Genomic DNA, 15,690 nt, shown 5'->3' on the forward strand with positions numbered 1-15,690 from the left:
TGTCAGTATCCCTATACATTCTCCTATAATGCTAAAAAGGCAAGTGTCTATATGATTACAATAATAATATTTTTTATAATTGATCTATGAGAAGCCAAGAATATTTGTTTCACTAGATCTAACTGTTGAATACGTTTAATAGTTATTCTTGGTTGATGAAATAAAAAGCTGTTTAGCCCTGCTCCTTTTAACCAAGGGAAACCTTCAACAAATTGCTGCTAGGAGAGTTTTGAATGCATGCAAATCGGGAAGCAATCGGGAAGCCGACTGCCTAAATACCGGCAGCCGGCTTCCCGACTGTCTTATCCCGGCAAGGGTGAAATGCCGGGCGTCTAGATGTAGACGCCCGCATTCCCCCGATGCCGGGAGACCGGCGCCCGACATCACGATCGTAGTGATGCCGGGCGCCGCGAGCGGACAGCCGCGGGGGGGAGGGTTAGGTTTAGGGCTCCCGGGAGGACTTAGGGTTAGGCACCCCCCTGGGAGGTTAGGTTTAGGCTAGGGGAAGGGGGGGGTTAGGGTTAGGCACCCCCGGGGGGGGACTTAGGGTTAGGCACCCCCCCCGGGGGACTTAGGTTTAGGTAGCGGGGAAGGGGGTGGTTAGGGTTAGGCACCCCTAAGAAGGATTAGGGGGGTTAGGTTAGGTTAGTGGATACTTACCTATCCACGATCGGGATTTCCAGCGCTGTCAGGCTTCCGCTGCGTCGCACTCTGCTCCTGTCGGGCTGCCGCTGACGGGAATCGAACCGCCGGCCATGCGGCCGGCAGTATTTCATACCCATTCCTGCAAATCACGTCACCTAGCATTGTGGGGGCAGAGGACCAGCGTGAGCATGTGTTTCTCAGCATTCTGCGTAGAGCCAACAAGTACATGATGCAGGCAGTAGCTGAGGGAAGGCAGCACAGGACATGGCTGACCTTCACATCTGTTCTCAGCCCATTTTGAGTAGATTTCAAAACTTGAATGTGAAATGATACAACTGGACTTGAAGGAAAATCTGAGTGAAAGTTAGTTCTGTATTAGTTCTACATAGACCTATATTGTGCACATGGTACAGCACAGTGGCCCTCACTATTTCTCAACGCTGCAGGCGGATCTTCTTACGGAGCAGGCAAGCTGTGGTGAGCGAGAACACCAGCACTTTCACTCCTCCTCCCGAACTCACTCCCAGCAGTCGCCGTCAGAGGAAGAGGCAGTCGCTACATATGTGCTTCCTACAGCAACCGCCTCAGAGGAAGCGCACCCTATAGAGCAAAGCAAGGGGAGCAGCGAGGAAGAAGATGAAGAGCGATGCTCAGAAGCAACACCCCCGATACTAACCAAACCTCAAACGCTCATGACGAAGAGAAAGGTAACAGGTTTATTACAACTGTAAATTTGTTCTTATTCTATGAGTTTTGTCTGGCTTTATCCCCACATAGGTAACACTGTTTCCAAACCCATTATCTGCGATCTAAAGGCCTACATCATTTGTGTAATACTGCGTCATCATTTCTCTAGCTATTAAAATGAATAAGCTTAGTAAATGTTCACTAAACAATTCTAGTCACAGTTTTATCAGATACCGTATGCTACATGCTAGTACTGAGTTATTACACCACATATATCTTACACACGTGCAGACTGGGAATAATCTCATAATAAGTGCTAAAATGGAGATTGTGGGGAGACACTCGGGAACGGTTCCAAAGAATCAATAAAGTACATGCGAATAAGTGACGTCTAGTCCAGACTACTCAGAGATAAAGATGGAACCAGCGGCGCACAATAGTTGCTTGAGGCCATTGTAACACTGCAAAACAGTTACCTGGTGCTTATAGCAGCCATGTTTTATATGTACACTCCACATCCTGACTGGTGATAGACCTTCTAACACCATACAGGTCATAGCACAAGAAGCTATCTTGATGGGGATAATGTAATTACACTAACCTGTACTGTCTAATACTCCCCTCCAGTAGGTGTGTCTGGTGCAGCAGGCATGAGAGTGGAAGCCAGTGCATTTAGCTGCAGGTCACGCTACTGTTTAATGTTCTCACCTTCTGTACCTGGCATCCCGCATGGAGGTACTACATGGCTGACAGCTTATACTCTAACCCAGGGGAAGGCAACCTGTGACACTCTACATCCCAGCATGTCCTGCCACAGTTCTGCTGTCAGGACATGCTGGAATTTGTAGTTCCACAGCAGCTGGAGTGCCACAGGTTGCCTATCCCTGGTCTCATCTATAGCTAGTTGTGCTTGCTTCCACGTAGACATGTGCTGGGAGTAAAAGGGCTGCTAGTCTATCACCAGATAATTAGGGCAGGAGATGGCACTGGTTTATTTGCTTTATGGTGACCACTGGCAGTACCCACAATGGGGTGTTTTTGTCTTTTACGTTTTAGATAGAGAACAGTCTTAATTTTGTGAAAGGAGTTTTAGGCACTGCAACAAATTTTTACATATCTTGAATTGCAGAAACATTGTATACTCTGTACTAAAATTTCACGAGCTGATAGATAACCTACTGTACGTTGTTTATGCTATTATATCGTGCATATAATAGAGCATGTAAACCATCATTTTTCAAAAATGAAGAATATTCTGCTGCTGGGACAGTGATGAGCATATGGCAAGCATGCTGCACACAAAGATACATAATGATTAGACCTTCAAATAGTACTGTAGTATGGAGAATATTAATTAAGGAAAGAGTGACCTCTGCTGGCTGTAGTTTGGTAATGCAAGCCAAAGCATTTCAGTTGTATTATTCAGAGTAGTGTGGACATTCCAAAGTAAATTTCCTGAAGTGCAAAAGGTACAAAAAGCTGCATAGTTCATGGCATTGCAGAACGTTATCCATTTCATGTCGGGTCATTTGCAAAATAATGGTGGACAAATATGACCCCAATTAGGTCACAATACTTTCTGTCATTTTCCTTTCTTTTGGCATCACGACTACCAGCAGTGTGACACTTTTACATCTTGCAATCCACCTAGGCTTCCTGCAATGCTCCTATCAAATGAGCTGCACACATATTATGGGTCCAGGTAACTTACTATGTACTAATATGCTGACTTCCTTTCCTTCATAAAAACAAGACATGCAGTATAATTTCTCTCATTATACATATTATAATTGGGGACACTTGTGAAAACCAGTGAATAAAAAAATAGGGGTGTTGCCCATAGCAACTAAGCAGATTTTGTAGTTTTTTGCATTGCGGTTAGAAAATGAAAGCAAACCTCTATTTGGTTACTATGGGCAACGTTCCTCTCTGCATTGGTTTTCAAATGATTCTCCTTACTTATACTACTAGGACATTGTTATGGTAATTTAGAAATTATAGCAAATGTAACCCAGTATAAAGGTAATTAGAAGGTGAAAATGCTGTGAACAAGTGCTTATGTATGTATACATTAATGTTTTTAACCATGTAAGTGTTTAGCATATAGATATTACTGTAAAAGTTAGTTGCCAACACCATTGGAGAAGTCCTGTTGAGAGTCACATATTACAAACACTATAGCGCAGATTCCATTGTCTACAGTACAGTCAAACCCCATTGTACAGATACATCTCCTGCTCAGCCTGCTAATATTGCTAGCATTTCTTGGTGTGAGTATTAGAGCTGGGACATAATTGCAAAGTAAAACAAAGCAAAAAGGGGGCAGTGAGTAATTATAAAGCAAGAGTGTGTAGCAGTAAGAAGATCGAGGTTTAGGTGATAGTGGATGTGAGGTAGGAATATTTCAGGAGCAGGGATATTATATAGACCACAGTGCATTGGATGCAGTGTAAGGATATGTGTGGGAATCAAGGTGTACTGTAACCCTGAGGTGCAGCTGCGGAGTTGAAAGGGACATTTTTCAGTTTCTAGTGGGATGCTTATGTGGCATTTGGAGGAGAGGGACAACAATTACTGACACCTGATGCTATGAGTTTTTTTTCCATGTGCTGGATTTATGAACTCTGGGAAAGCTGTCATCTACAAGGATTGCTTACTGCATGTATACACACTGCTACTATGTGTTCTTTCCTCATTAATTTAATCATATTACATTCTATTGCTGAGTAATACCTGTGAGGGTGTAGATATTTCCTTATGTCAGCGCTGTTTGTGTCTATCAGGGATTTACTAGTTCCTGTTGTCTAGTTACCACCACTAGCATGGATGTACAGCATTTCATTGTTTCCCATTGGTGATACTATCATCAGTGGTAGTAATATGGAATTTCTGATTCATCAACAGCTTCAGCAACTTCCTCTTCTCTGTTACTAGCTTTTTGCTGTACCCCACTATTTCTTGTAACAGTTGTTTTTACATTGGTTTATTTGTATATTTTGAGAGGGAGTCTTGTTGTTATATTGGTATAATTAACACTCTTCACAAGTCCTTAAAATGCTCATCTGGCTCCCACACACACAAGACAGAAAACCTCCCCACAGGCCACCTGGCTGCATCTGGATGATTCTTATCATGGAGCTAGCGTAAATGACCTGCTATAGTGTGTAACTGCAATCACTGACACATGGTATCTAGCAGCGCTCTATGTGACACACACGTTATCTAGCAGCGCTCTATGTGACACACACGGTATCTAGCAGCGCTCTATGTGACACACACGGTATCTAGCAGCGCTCTGTGACACACACTGTATCTAGCAGCGCTCTATGTGACACACACTGTATCTAGCAGCGCTCTGTGACACACACTGTATCTAGCAGCGCTCTGTGACACACACTGTATCTAGCAGCGCTCTGTGACACACACTGTATCTAGCAGCGCTCTGTGTGACACACACTGTATCTGGCAGCGCTCTGTGACACACACGTTATCTAGCAGCGCTCTATGTGACACACACGGTATCTGGCAGCGCTTTATGTGACACACACAGTATCTAGCAGCGCTCTATGTGACACACACGTTATCTAGAAGCAATCTATGTGACACACACGGTATCTAGCAGCGCTCTATGTGACACACACACGGTATCTAGCAGCGCTCTATGTGACACACACACGGTATTTAGCAGCGCTCTATGTGACGCTCACGGTATCTAGCAGCGCTCTGACACACACGGTATCTAGCAGCGCTCTATGAGACACACGGTATCTAGCAGCGCTCTATGTGACACACTGTATCTAGCAGCGCTCTGTGTGACACATGGTATCTGGCAGCGCTCTATGTGACACACACACGGTAACTGGCAGCGATCTATGTGACACACACACGGTATCTAGCAGCGCTCTATGTGACACACACACACACGGTATCTAGCAGCGCTCTATGTGACACACACACACGGTATCTAGCAGCGCTCTGTGTGACACACACACGGTATCTAGCAGCGCTCTATGTGACACGGTAACTATCAGCGATCTATGTGACACACACGCAGTATCTAGCAGCGTTCTATGCGACACGGTAACTATCAGCGATCTATGTGACACACACACAGTATCTAGCAGCGCTCTATGTGACACACACACGGTATTTAGCAGCGCTCTATGTGACACTCACGGTATCTAGCAGCGCTGTGTGACACACACACAGTATCTAACAGCGCTCTGTGACACGGTAACTAGCAGCGATCTATGTGACATACTCAGTATCTAGCAGCGCTCTTATGTGACACATACACACACGGTATCTAGCAGCGCTCTATGTGACACACACGGTATCTAGCAGCGCTCTGTGTGACACACACACGGTATCTAGCAGCGCTCTATGTGACACACACACGGTATTTAGGAGCGCTGTGTGACACACACACAGTATCTAACAGCGCTCTATGTGACACGGTAACTAGCAGCGATCTATGTGACATACTCAGTATCTAGCAGCGCTCTTATGTGACACACACGGTATCTAGCAGTGCTCTATGTGACACACACACACACGGTATCTAGCAGCGCTCTATGTGACACACACGGTATCTAGCAGCGCTCTATGTGACACACGGTATTTAGGAGCGCTGTGTGACACACACACAGTATCTAACAGCGCTCTATGTGACACGGTAACTAGCAGCGATCTATGTGACACACACACATAGTATCTAGCAGCGCTCTATGTGACACACACGGTATCTAGCAGCGCTCTATGTGACACACACGGTATCTAGCAGCGCTCTATGTGACACACACGGTATCTAGCAGCGCTCTATGTGACACACACACGGTATCTAGCAGCGCTCTCTGTGACACACACGGTATCTAGCAGCGCTCTATGTGACACACACTGTATCTAGCAGCGCTCTATGTGACACACACTGTATCTAGCAGCGCTCTATGTGACACACACACACGGTATCTAGTAGCGCTCTATGTGACACACACGGTATCTAGCAGTGCTCTATGTGACACACGGTATCTAGCAGCGCTCTATGTGACACACACTGTATCTAGCAGCGCTCTGTGTGACACAAGGTATCGGGCAGCGCTCTATGTGACACACACACGGTATTTAGCAGCGCTGTGTGACACACACACAGTATCTAACAGCGCTCTATGTGACACACACACACGGTATCTAGCAGCGCTCTGTGACACGCACACGGTATCTAGCAGCGATCTATGTGACACACACAGTATCTAGCAGCGCTCTATGTGACACACACGGTATCTAGCAGCGCTCTATGTGACACACACACGGTATCTAGCAGCGCTCTATGTGACACACACAGTATCTAGCAGCGCTCTATGTGACACACACACGGTATCTAGCAGCGCTCTATGTGACACGGTAACTATCAGCGATCTATGTGACACACACACAGTATCTAGCAGCGCTCTATGTGACACGGTATCTAGCAGCGCTCTGTGTGACACACACGGTATCTAGCAGCGCTCTGTGTGACACACACACGGTATCTAGCAGCGCTCTGTGTGACACACACACGGTATCTAGCAGTGCTCTGTGTGACACACACACGGTATCTAGCAGTGCTCTGTGTGACACACACACGGTATCTAGCAGTGCTCTGTGTGACACACACACGGTATCTAGCAGCGCTCTATGTGACACACACGGTATTTAGCAGCGCTGTGTGACACACACGGTATTTAGCAGCGCTGTGTGACACACACGGTATTTAGCAGCGCTGTGTGACACACACACAGTATCTAGCAGCGCTCTATGTGACACTGTAACTTGCAGCGATCTATGTGACACACACACAGTATCTAGCAGCGCTCTATGTGACACACACGGTATCTAGCAGCGCTCTATGTGACACACTGTATCTAGCAGCGGTCTATGTGACACACACGGTATCTTGCAGCGCTCTATGTGACACACACGGTATCTAGCAGCGCTCTATGTGACACACACACGGTATCTAGCAGCGCTCTATGTGACACACACGGTATCTAGCAGCGCTCTATGTGACACACACTGTATCTAGCAGCGCTCTGTGTGACACAAGGTATCGGGCAGCGCTCTATGTGACACACACACGGTATTTAGCAGCGCTGTGTGACACACACACAGTATCTAACAGCGCTCTATGTGACACGGTAACTAGCAGCGATCTATGTGACACACACACAGTATCTAGCAGCGCTCTATGTGACACACACGGTATCTAGCAGCGCTCTATGTGACACACACGGTATCTAGCAGCGCTCTATGTGACACACACGGTATCTAGCAGCGCTCTATGTGACACACACGGTATCTAGCAGCGCTCTATGTGACACACACTGTATCTAGCAGCGCTCTATGTGACACACACTGTATCTAGCAGCGCTCTATGTGACACACACACACGGTATCTAGCAGCGCTCTATGTGACACACACGGTATCTAGCAGCGCTCTATGTGACACACACTGTATCTAGCAGCGCTCTGTGTGGCACAAGGTATCGGGCAGCGCTCTATGTGACACACACACGGTATTTAGCAGCGCTGTGTGACACACACACAGTATCTAACAGCGCTCTATGTGACACACACACACGGTATCTAGCAGCGCTCTGTGACACGCACACGGTATCTAGCAGCGATCTATGTGACACACACAGTATCTAGCAGCGCTCTATGTGACACACACGGTATCTAGCAGCGCTCTATGTGACACACACACGGTATCTAGCAGCGCTCTATGTGACACACACAGTATCTAGCAGCGCTCTATGTGACACACACACGGTATCTAGCAGCGCTCTATGTGACATGGTAACTATCAGCGATCTATGTGACACACACACAGTATCTAGCAGCGCTCTATGTGACACGGTATCTAGCAGCGCTCTGTGTGACACACACGGTATCTAGCAGTGCTCTGTGTGACACACACACGGTATCTAGCAGCGCTCTGTGTGACACACACACGGTATCTAGCAGTGCTGTGTGTGACACACACATGGTATCTAGCAGTGCTCTGTGTGACACACACACGGTATCTAGCAGCGCTCTATGTGACACACACGGTATTTAGCAGCGCTGTGTGACACACACACAGTATCTAGCAGCGCTCTATGTGACACTGTAACTTGCAGCGATCTATGTGACACACACACAGTATCTAGCAGCGCTCTATGTTACACACACGGTATCTAGCAGCGCTCTATGTGACACACTGTATCTAGCAGCGCTCTATGTGACACACACGGTATCTAGCAGCGCTCTATGTGACACACACACGGTATCTAGCAGCGCTCTATGTGACACACACGGTATCTAGCAGCGCTCTATGTTACACACACTGTATCTAGCAGCGCTCTGTGTGACACATGGTATCGGGCAGCGCTCTATGTGACACACACACGGTAACTGGCAGCGATCTATGTGACACACACACGGTATCTAGCAGCGTTCTATGTGACACGGTAACTATCAGCGCTCTATGTGACACACACGTTATCTAGCAGCGCTCTGTGTGACACACACGGTATCTAGCAGCGCTCTGTGTGACACACACACTGTATCTAGCAGCGCTCTATGTGACACACACACGGTATCTAGCAGCGTTCTATGTGACACGGTATCTAGCAGCGCTCTATGTGACACACACACGGTATCTAGCAGCGTTCTATGTGACACGGTAACTATCAGCGCTCTATGTGACACACACACACGGTATCTAGCAGCGCTCTATGTGACACGCACACGGTATCTAGCAGCGATCTATGTGACACACAAGGTATCTAGCAGCGCTCTATGTGACACACAAGGTATCTAGCAGCGCTCTATGTGACACACACACGGTATCTAGCAGCGCTCTATGTGACACACACTGTATCTAGCAGCGCTCTGTGACACACACGGTATCTAGCAGCACTCTATGTGACACGGTAACTATCAGCGATCTATGTGACACACACACAGTATCTAGCAGCGCTCTATGTGACACGGTATCTAGCAGCGCTCTGTGTGACACACACGGTATCTAGCAGCGCTCTGTGTGACACACACGGTATCTAGCAGCGCTCTGTGTGACACACACACGGTATCTAGCAGTGCTGTGTGTGACACACACATGGTATCTAGCAGTGTTCTGTGTGACACACACGGTATCTAGCAGCGCTCTATGTGACACACACACGGTATCTAGCAGCGTTCTATGTGACACGGTAACTATCAGCGATCTATGTGACACACACACGGTATCTAGCAGCGCTCTATGTGACACGGTATCTAGCAGTGCTCTGTGTGACACACACACGGTATCTAGCAGTGCTCTGTGTGACACACACACGGTATCTAGCAGTGCTCTATGTGACACACACACGGTAACTAGCAGTGCTCTATGTGACACACACACACGGTATCTAGCAGCGCTCTATGTGACACACACGGTATCTAGCAGCGCTCTATGTGACACACACTGTATCTAGCAGCGCTCTATGTGACACACACTGTATCTAGCAGCGCTCTATGTGACACAGACTGTATCTAGCAGCGCTCTATGTGACACACACACATGGTATCTAGCAGCGCTCTGTATGACACACACACGGTATCTAGCAGCGCTCTGTGTGACACACATACACGGTATCTAGCAGCGCTCTGTGTGACACACACGGTAACTCGCAGCGATCTATGTGACACACACACGGTATCTAGCAGCGTTCTGTGTGACACACACACGGTATCTAGCAGCGCTCTATGTGACACACACACACACAGTAATTAGCAGCGATCTATGTGACACACACACGGTATCTAGCAGTGCTCTGTGTGACACACACACGGTATCTAGCAGCGCTCTATGTGACACACACACACACACAGTAATTAGCAGCGATCTATGTGACACACACACGGTATCTAGCAGTGCTCTGTGTGACACACACACGGTATCTAGCAGTGCTCTGTGTGACACACACACGGTATCTAGCAGCGCTCTGTGTGACACACACGGTAACTCGCAGCGATCTATGTGACACACACACGGTATCTAGCAGCGCTCTATGTGACACACACACACACACACACAGTAATTAGCAGCGATCTATGTGACACACACACGGTATCTAGCAGTGCTCTGTGTGACACACACATGGTATCTAGCAGTGCTCTGTGTGACACACACACGGTATCTAGCAGCGCTCTATGTGGCACACACACGGTATTTAGCAGCGCTGTGTGACACACACAGTACCTAGCAGCGCTCTATGTGACACGGTAACTAGCAGCGATCTATGTGACACACACAGTTTATATCAGTATACAGCTGTGGCATTTACCAGCTTGGTGGCCCAGTACCAGGGGTGGATCTAGACCTTTACTTTTAGGGAGGGGGTTGTAGGTTTAAAAATTCAGATTTCTCCCCTCGCTACTCATGACTCCTCCCATTACCTGCCCCCACTCCTCCTATTTCAATAAATTATGCTAAAATACATAAATCTAAATACCCTACTTTCTGTAGGATTTCCGCAGGCTCCATAAGTCCAAACCCACCATAGTAGAGAGCAGGGCACACATCCGTAAGTATAGCATTCCCATAGTAATTTAGTTCCTGATGCAGCGTGCACCGCTGATCGCAGACTCCCGTTGTTTGGGAATCTGCGCGTGTGCAGGATTTGGGGATTTTTTTTTCTTTACCAGGAATTGATGTGAATGGGCCACTAGTCTCTTAAAAATTCTGCATAGTATGGTACATCATGCAAGCAAACATTAATAATAATCCTATTCATTAAAATGGATGAAATAAGACATAATATATGATACAACTTGTTTGCAACATTGTTCTTTGCAACACATGACTGGCAACTGGCACGTCAGTAATCAATGATAAATATGGTTGCAGCATATGTACTGCTGTGGGGGGAAGCGGGTAGAGGCTGTACTGCTGTGGGTCAGAATATGATCATGGCCACACTGCTGTAAGCAGGAAGGGGTAGCGGCTGCCAGCACTGCTCTGGAGCCGAAAAAGTTTGTTAGTGTGAGCAATCACCCTGATTCGCCTCTGACCGCCGTGGCAGAGTACCGACAGATTGCATAGGTAAGTATTAGGATTAGGGGGAAGGAGAGGGTTACGGTTAGGCTGCAGGACAGGAAGGTTAGGGTGAGGCTGCGGGACAGGAGGGTTAGGCTGCGGGACAGGAGGGTTAGGGTGAGGCTGCGGGAGGGCTGGATTAGGGGGAGGGTTAGGGTTATAATACTTACCTAAATCTGCCGGGATATAGGTCGGAGGATGCAAGCGGTCGCTCAGAAACTGGGCGGCCACTTGCATCCTGTCTGCCCGCCTCTGTTGCGGTCGTTAGGCTGTGGGTTAACACCCACAGCTCTAACGACCGCTCCGGTGATGGTCAGAGACCATCGCGACCATCGGGGCTTATGACGAGACCCTAGGGTAGGGTCTCCCTTGTCATAAGCCCCGGAGAGCTTCTGGCTCTGTCAGAGCCGAAAGCTCTCCACTGACATCACTAGTGATGTCAGTGGGGCCGCCCCCAAACGGTAGGCGTTCCCATGGGAACACCTCCATTTGGGCTGCCACCCCCCCGGCCCGCCTTCCAAACGGGGCGAGCTGTCAATCAACATCGACAGCTCGCCCCCTTTGGATCGAGACCCGCTACGACCGGCGCTGTCGGTCGTAGCAGGTCTCAAGCATGCGCATGCTCTGTGGGGGGTGTTAAATTTGTAAATACCTTCTTAATATATTCCTTCCTATAAACCTCTAAGATTCACCTGCCTAGAACCTCTGACAAAACCCTGCCTATACCTTCTAAAACCACAAGATGTCGCTATTTTGATTATACCATTAATGAAATACAGAGACAGTTGAATAGCGGTCCGAAGCGCTAAAGATTATTATTCAGGTAAAAGTACAGATGTTACAACGCTATGATCTAATAATGAGCGCAAATAAATTGTACAAACATTAGGTCATAAGGTACAGTTAAAATACATGAAACGGTTATTAAAGATCAAAATACAATGAGCAATATGAGAAAGAGAGAGAGAAAGAGACATATTAAAATACAATGAGAGATATATCAATGTCTGCTGAGAGCACATGTTCAAGATGGCTGGTGACGGAGTGTGTGTGAGGGGGGGGGGGGTTGGGAATGCTTCCTGCCCTATTGTCCAAACCGCATGGTCTACAAACAAACTCCATTATGAAGCTACCTCATTGAAATCTCCCATAATGCCATAGTTAGTTAAATATGCAAGCTGCATATCATATGCCAACACATCAGGCAAACACTGCACCATTTAATATTCCAACATGTACCACACAAGCTGATTCCAATATACAACAATACCATCCTACTACAGACCTCATCCAGTAGTCACTAGACCGTGGGGAGGGGGAAGGGCCGAAGCGCATGTTTTCCTTTGTTTGCAAGCCTCATGATCCCTAGGCAAACTCCATCCTGCACCAAGCTGCAACTCCGCAAATCATCCATCAATGACCACAACCACAACAAAGACAATATACCTATCTGACCCACACAACACCACAACTGGGCAGAATCACCATTTCCCTTGTTCACCCCACATGGAGGCAAGCCATCTCCAACAAACCGCAGACAACATACCCATCTGACTCACACAACACCACACTGCAACCACCCACGACCATTCAAAGCTGCCATCAATTCAACCTCCACGATACAACACTGACACCACCCTATGATCACATTCATGAGTATACAGCACACACAAAGCTCATCTCTCCAACCAGAATCAATCATTCACAAATGGGAAGGCAAACGCAGAACACATGGCAAGGCCCCAACACAGAACACATGGCAAGGCCCTAACACAGAACACATGGCAGGCCCCAACACAGAACACATGGCAGGCCCCAACACAGAACACATGGCAGGCCCCAACACAGAACACATGGCAGGCCCCAACACAGAACACATGGCAGGCCCCAACACAGAACACATCAGAGGATCTCAATCAACCAGCATCAATCATTCACAAATATCACAATTCCACAATCAATCCCTTTCCTGCATGCTGACAACAGACCACTGTACCCTACAGTGCAGATGAAAAGCACAGACCAGACAACACATCATCCACTGCATGCCAACACAGACCCATGAATATCCTTAGAAAACTACAAACCACACACCATGCTAAGCTAATAACAGATTAACACCACATAGCTACAGACACCCAAATAGGCAAAATATTGCACATTTTATACTCAGCTATAACAATCCAGAGGAACTGAGACCCATTCTTCCGTTGTCTGGTCAGGGAGTGTACCTCTCTCTTCCCTCTAAAATCTGCAAGTGTGTCTGCTAAACTGTGTTTTCACAGGATGTGCATGCTATGTTCCCGCCCCCTTTTACCTGTGAGGTCATCAGAAAGGGAGTATCCTTTTGGTTACCTGAGACTACTGTTTCTACTCTCAGCTAGCTAGCTCTATTGATTAGACTGGAATAACCAGTCCTTTGGAGAAATCTGTTACAGGGCATTTATTGGACAATTCCAAATGGATACAAAAGGTCTCCAACCTCCTTTTGTATCCCCCAACATGCAAATCTAAGCTGCTATGGAAAACAACATTTCAAATAGATATTCTCTCTAACATTCATATTTCATAGCCGCATGTTCTGATCTTCATATTGATGTCACCGGAATGCTGTAGAAACAGAGTCGATCAGTATGGTTCCACACACAGTTCAATTGTCATTTACTAAGCCATAGTTACAGAAAACATTCATTTCTTAATTATCCTTTTTGCGTTACGGGACCATTGCTTTTAAATGTATGTATGCGGGGAAAACACCACTGAATTGCGTTGTGCGTCTGAGGGTCGGTGGGGCACTCAGCGAGCAGCACTAAGCTGGAAGGGCATCTATGTGTGTGTGTGGCCATGCCAGTATGATTTTGGGAAGGATCACTAAAAAACTGACAGCATTGCGCAGAATCCAATTGCAAACAGATTCTGTCTTCGCCAATTATCCGGTTTTGACAGGGGCCATCGACCCGGTCCGAGCGCATCGGCGCTAACGACCGGGTCTGAATGACCCCCATAGTCTTGTCAGGATGCCGCTGTCAGTATCTTACCATCTGCATCCTGACCGTTGGGATCCCGTACCAAGCCCTACTATTTGATGACGTGCTGTCCACGCTGGAGAGAGACATGTCCTGTGGGACTGTGTCATTTTGCTAGATAAGGTCCCTTACTGCCTATAGTGCATAAAAATGAGCTATAGCGCATAACTGCGATCCTTGTCTTCACACCACAGACTGTACTACTTAATCCTAAATACCTAGTATATGGTTTGCGAACTAAGATGCAAGATTGAGTTAAAGTTAGCACAATTGAGGAAAAAGTAACAAAGTTCAACAAAAAGTACAGAGCAGAGGTCCCATACTCACGACACTCACCATGCTTGTATAAGTATGCTTAATCTGAAACTTATACCAATTCCTATGCAACAAAAATCACACATCACGGGAATAGAGCCAGGCATTTTGCGCCATATAGCGCAGAAGGAATAGGTGTATGAGCAAATATACTTATCAGGGGTGTCAATGTTTTTAGGTTGGGGGGGCAAGATATATTTTTGTTTTGGTGCCCCTAAATCGCAGAATGCTGCCACTCCCTTACATGCCTATAAGATGTCCCCCATATACCCACAGACCTCTCCACATGTCCTGTAATTGCCACACAGACCTTTCCAAATGCTATGAAACCTAAATGACCCCTTAAATGCCTGTTTGATCCCCACATGCTCTCAGATGTTTCTACATGCCCCTTGCATCACTCACACAGTAGTGTGGATTTACCGCCAGGCAACCCAAGTGGCCGCTTAGGGCCCGGCGGGTCCCTGGGGGCCACAGACAGGGCTGTAGAATGGAGGCTTGTTATATTATTGTTTTGCCCGGCAGACTGTCAGCACATTGATTGGACAGCTATCGGGTGCTGCTCTGTGTCTCTGCACTCCTCTAGTCTCCCCTGCTCTGCCGTGCTGCATGTGACCAGTAACGTCACACGCAGAGAGAGGAGCGGAGCCTAGAAGAGGCTGAGATGCCCTCCATGCTGACATTTGGAAAGAGTATAATAGAAGGTGAGTGCCATTGCCTGTTGGGTCACATACTATGGTGCTGTGGGCGGGGGGGGTGGTGGGGGGAGTGTTTGATGTTTCTATCACCCTCCTGCTATAATCTCAGCAGGATGTGGGGGAGGGGTGGGTGTTTGCTGCAAACAAATAAAGACTGTCTTGTGCTGTGTGAATGTATAATAGATGAATGTCTGTGTCAGTACGTGGTGTCAGTGTCAGT

At 47.2% G+C, this 15,690-nt stretch overlaps 1 protein-coding gene across 3 annotated transcripts in view; it reads left to right on the plus strand.

Moving 5' to 3' along the window:
* Positions 1 to 15,690, plus strand: part of KAT6B (lysine acetyltransferase 6B) — a 183,372-nt gene that overhangs the window by 153,281 nt on the left and 14,401 nt on the right. For all 3 annotated transcript variants that reach the window (XM_088474988.1, XM_088474990.1, XM_088474989.1), the window contains exon 16: positions 1,092 to 1,352. In XM_088474988.1, the coding sequence (XP_088331114.1) occupies positions 1,092 to 1,352 (261 nt within the window). The remainder of the gene's footprint in view (positions 1 to 1,091; positions 1,353 to 15,690) is intronic.

The sequence above is a fragment of the Taudactylus pleione genome, unplaced genomic scaffold (genome assembly GCF_031769625.1).
Source record: "Taudactylus pleione unplaced genomic scaffold, aTauple2 ptg000157l, whole genome shotgun sequence".
Lineage (NCBI taxonomy): Eukaryota > Metazoa > Chordata > Amphibia > Anura > Myobatrachidae > Taudactylus > Taudactylus pleione.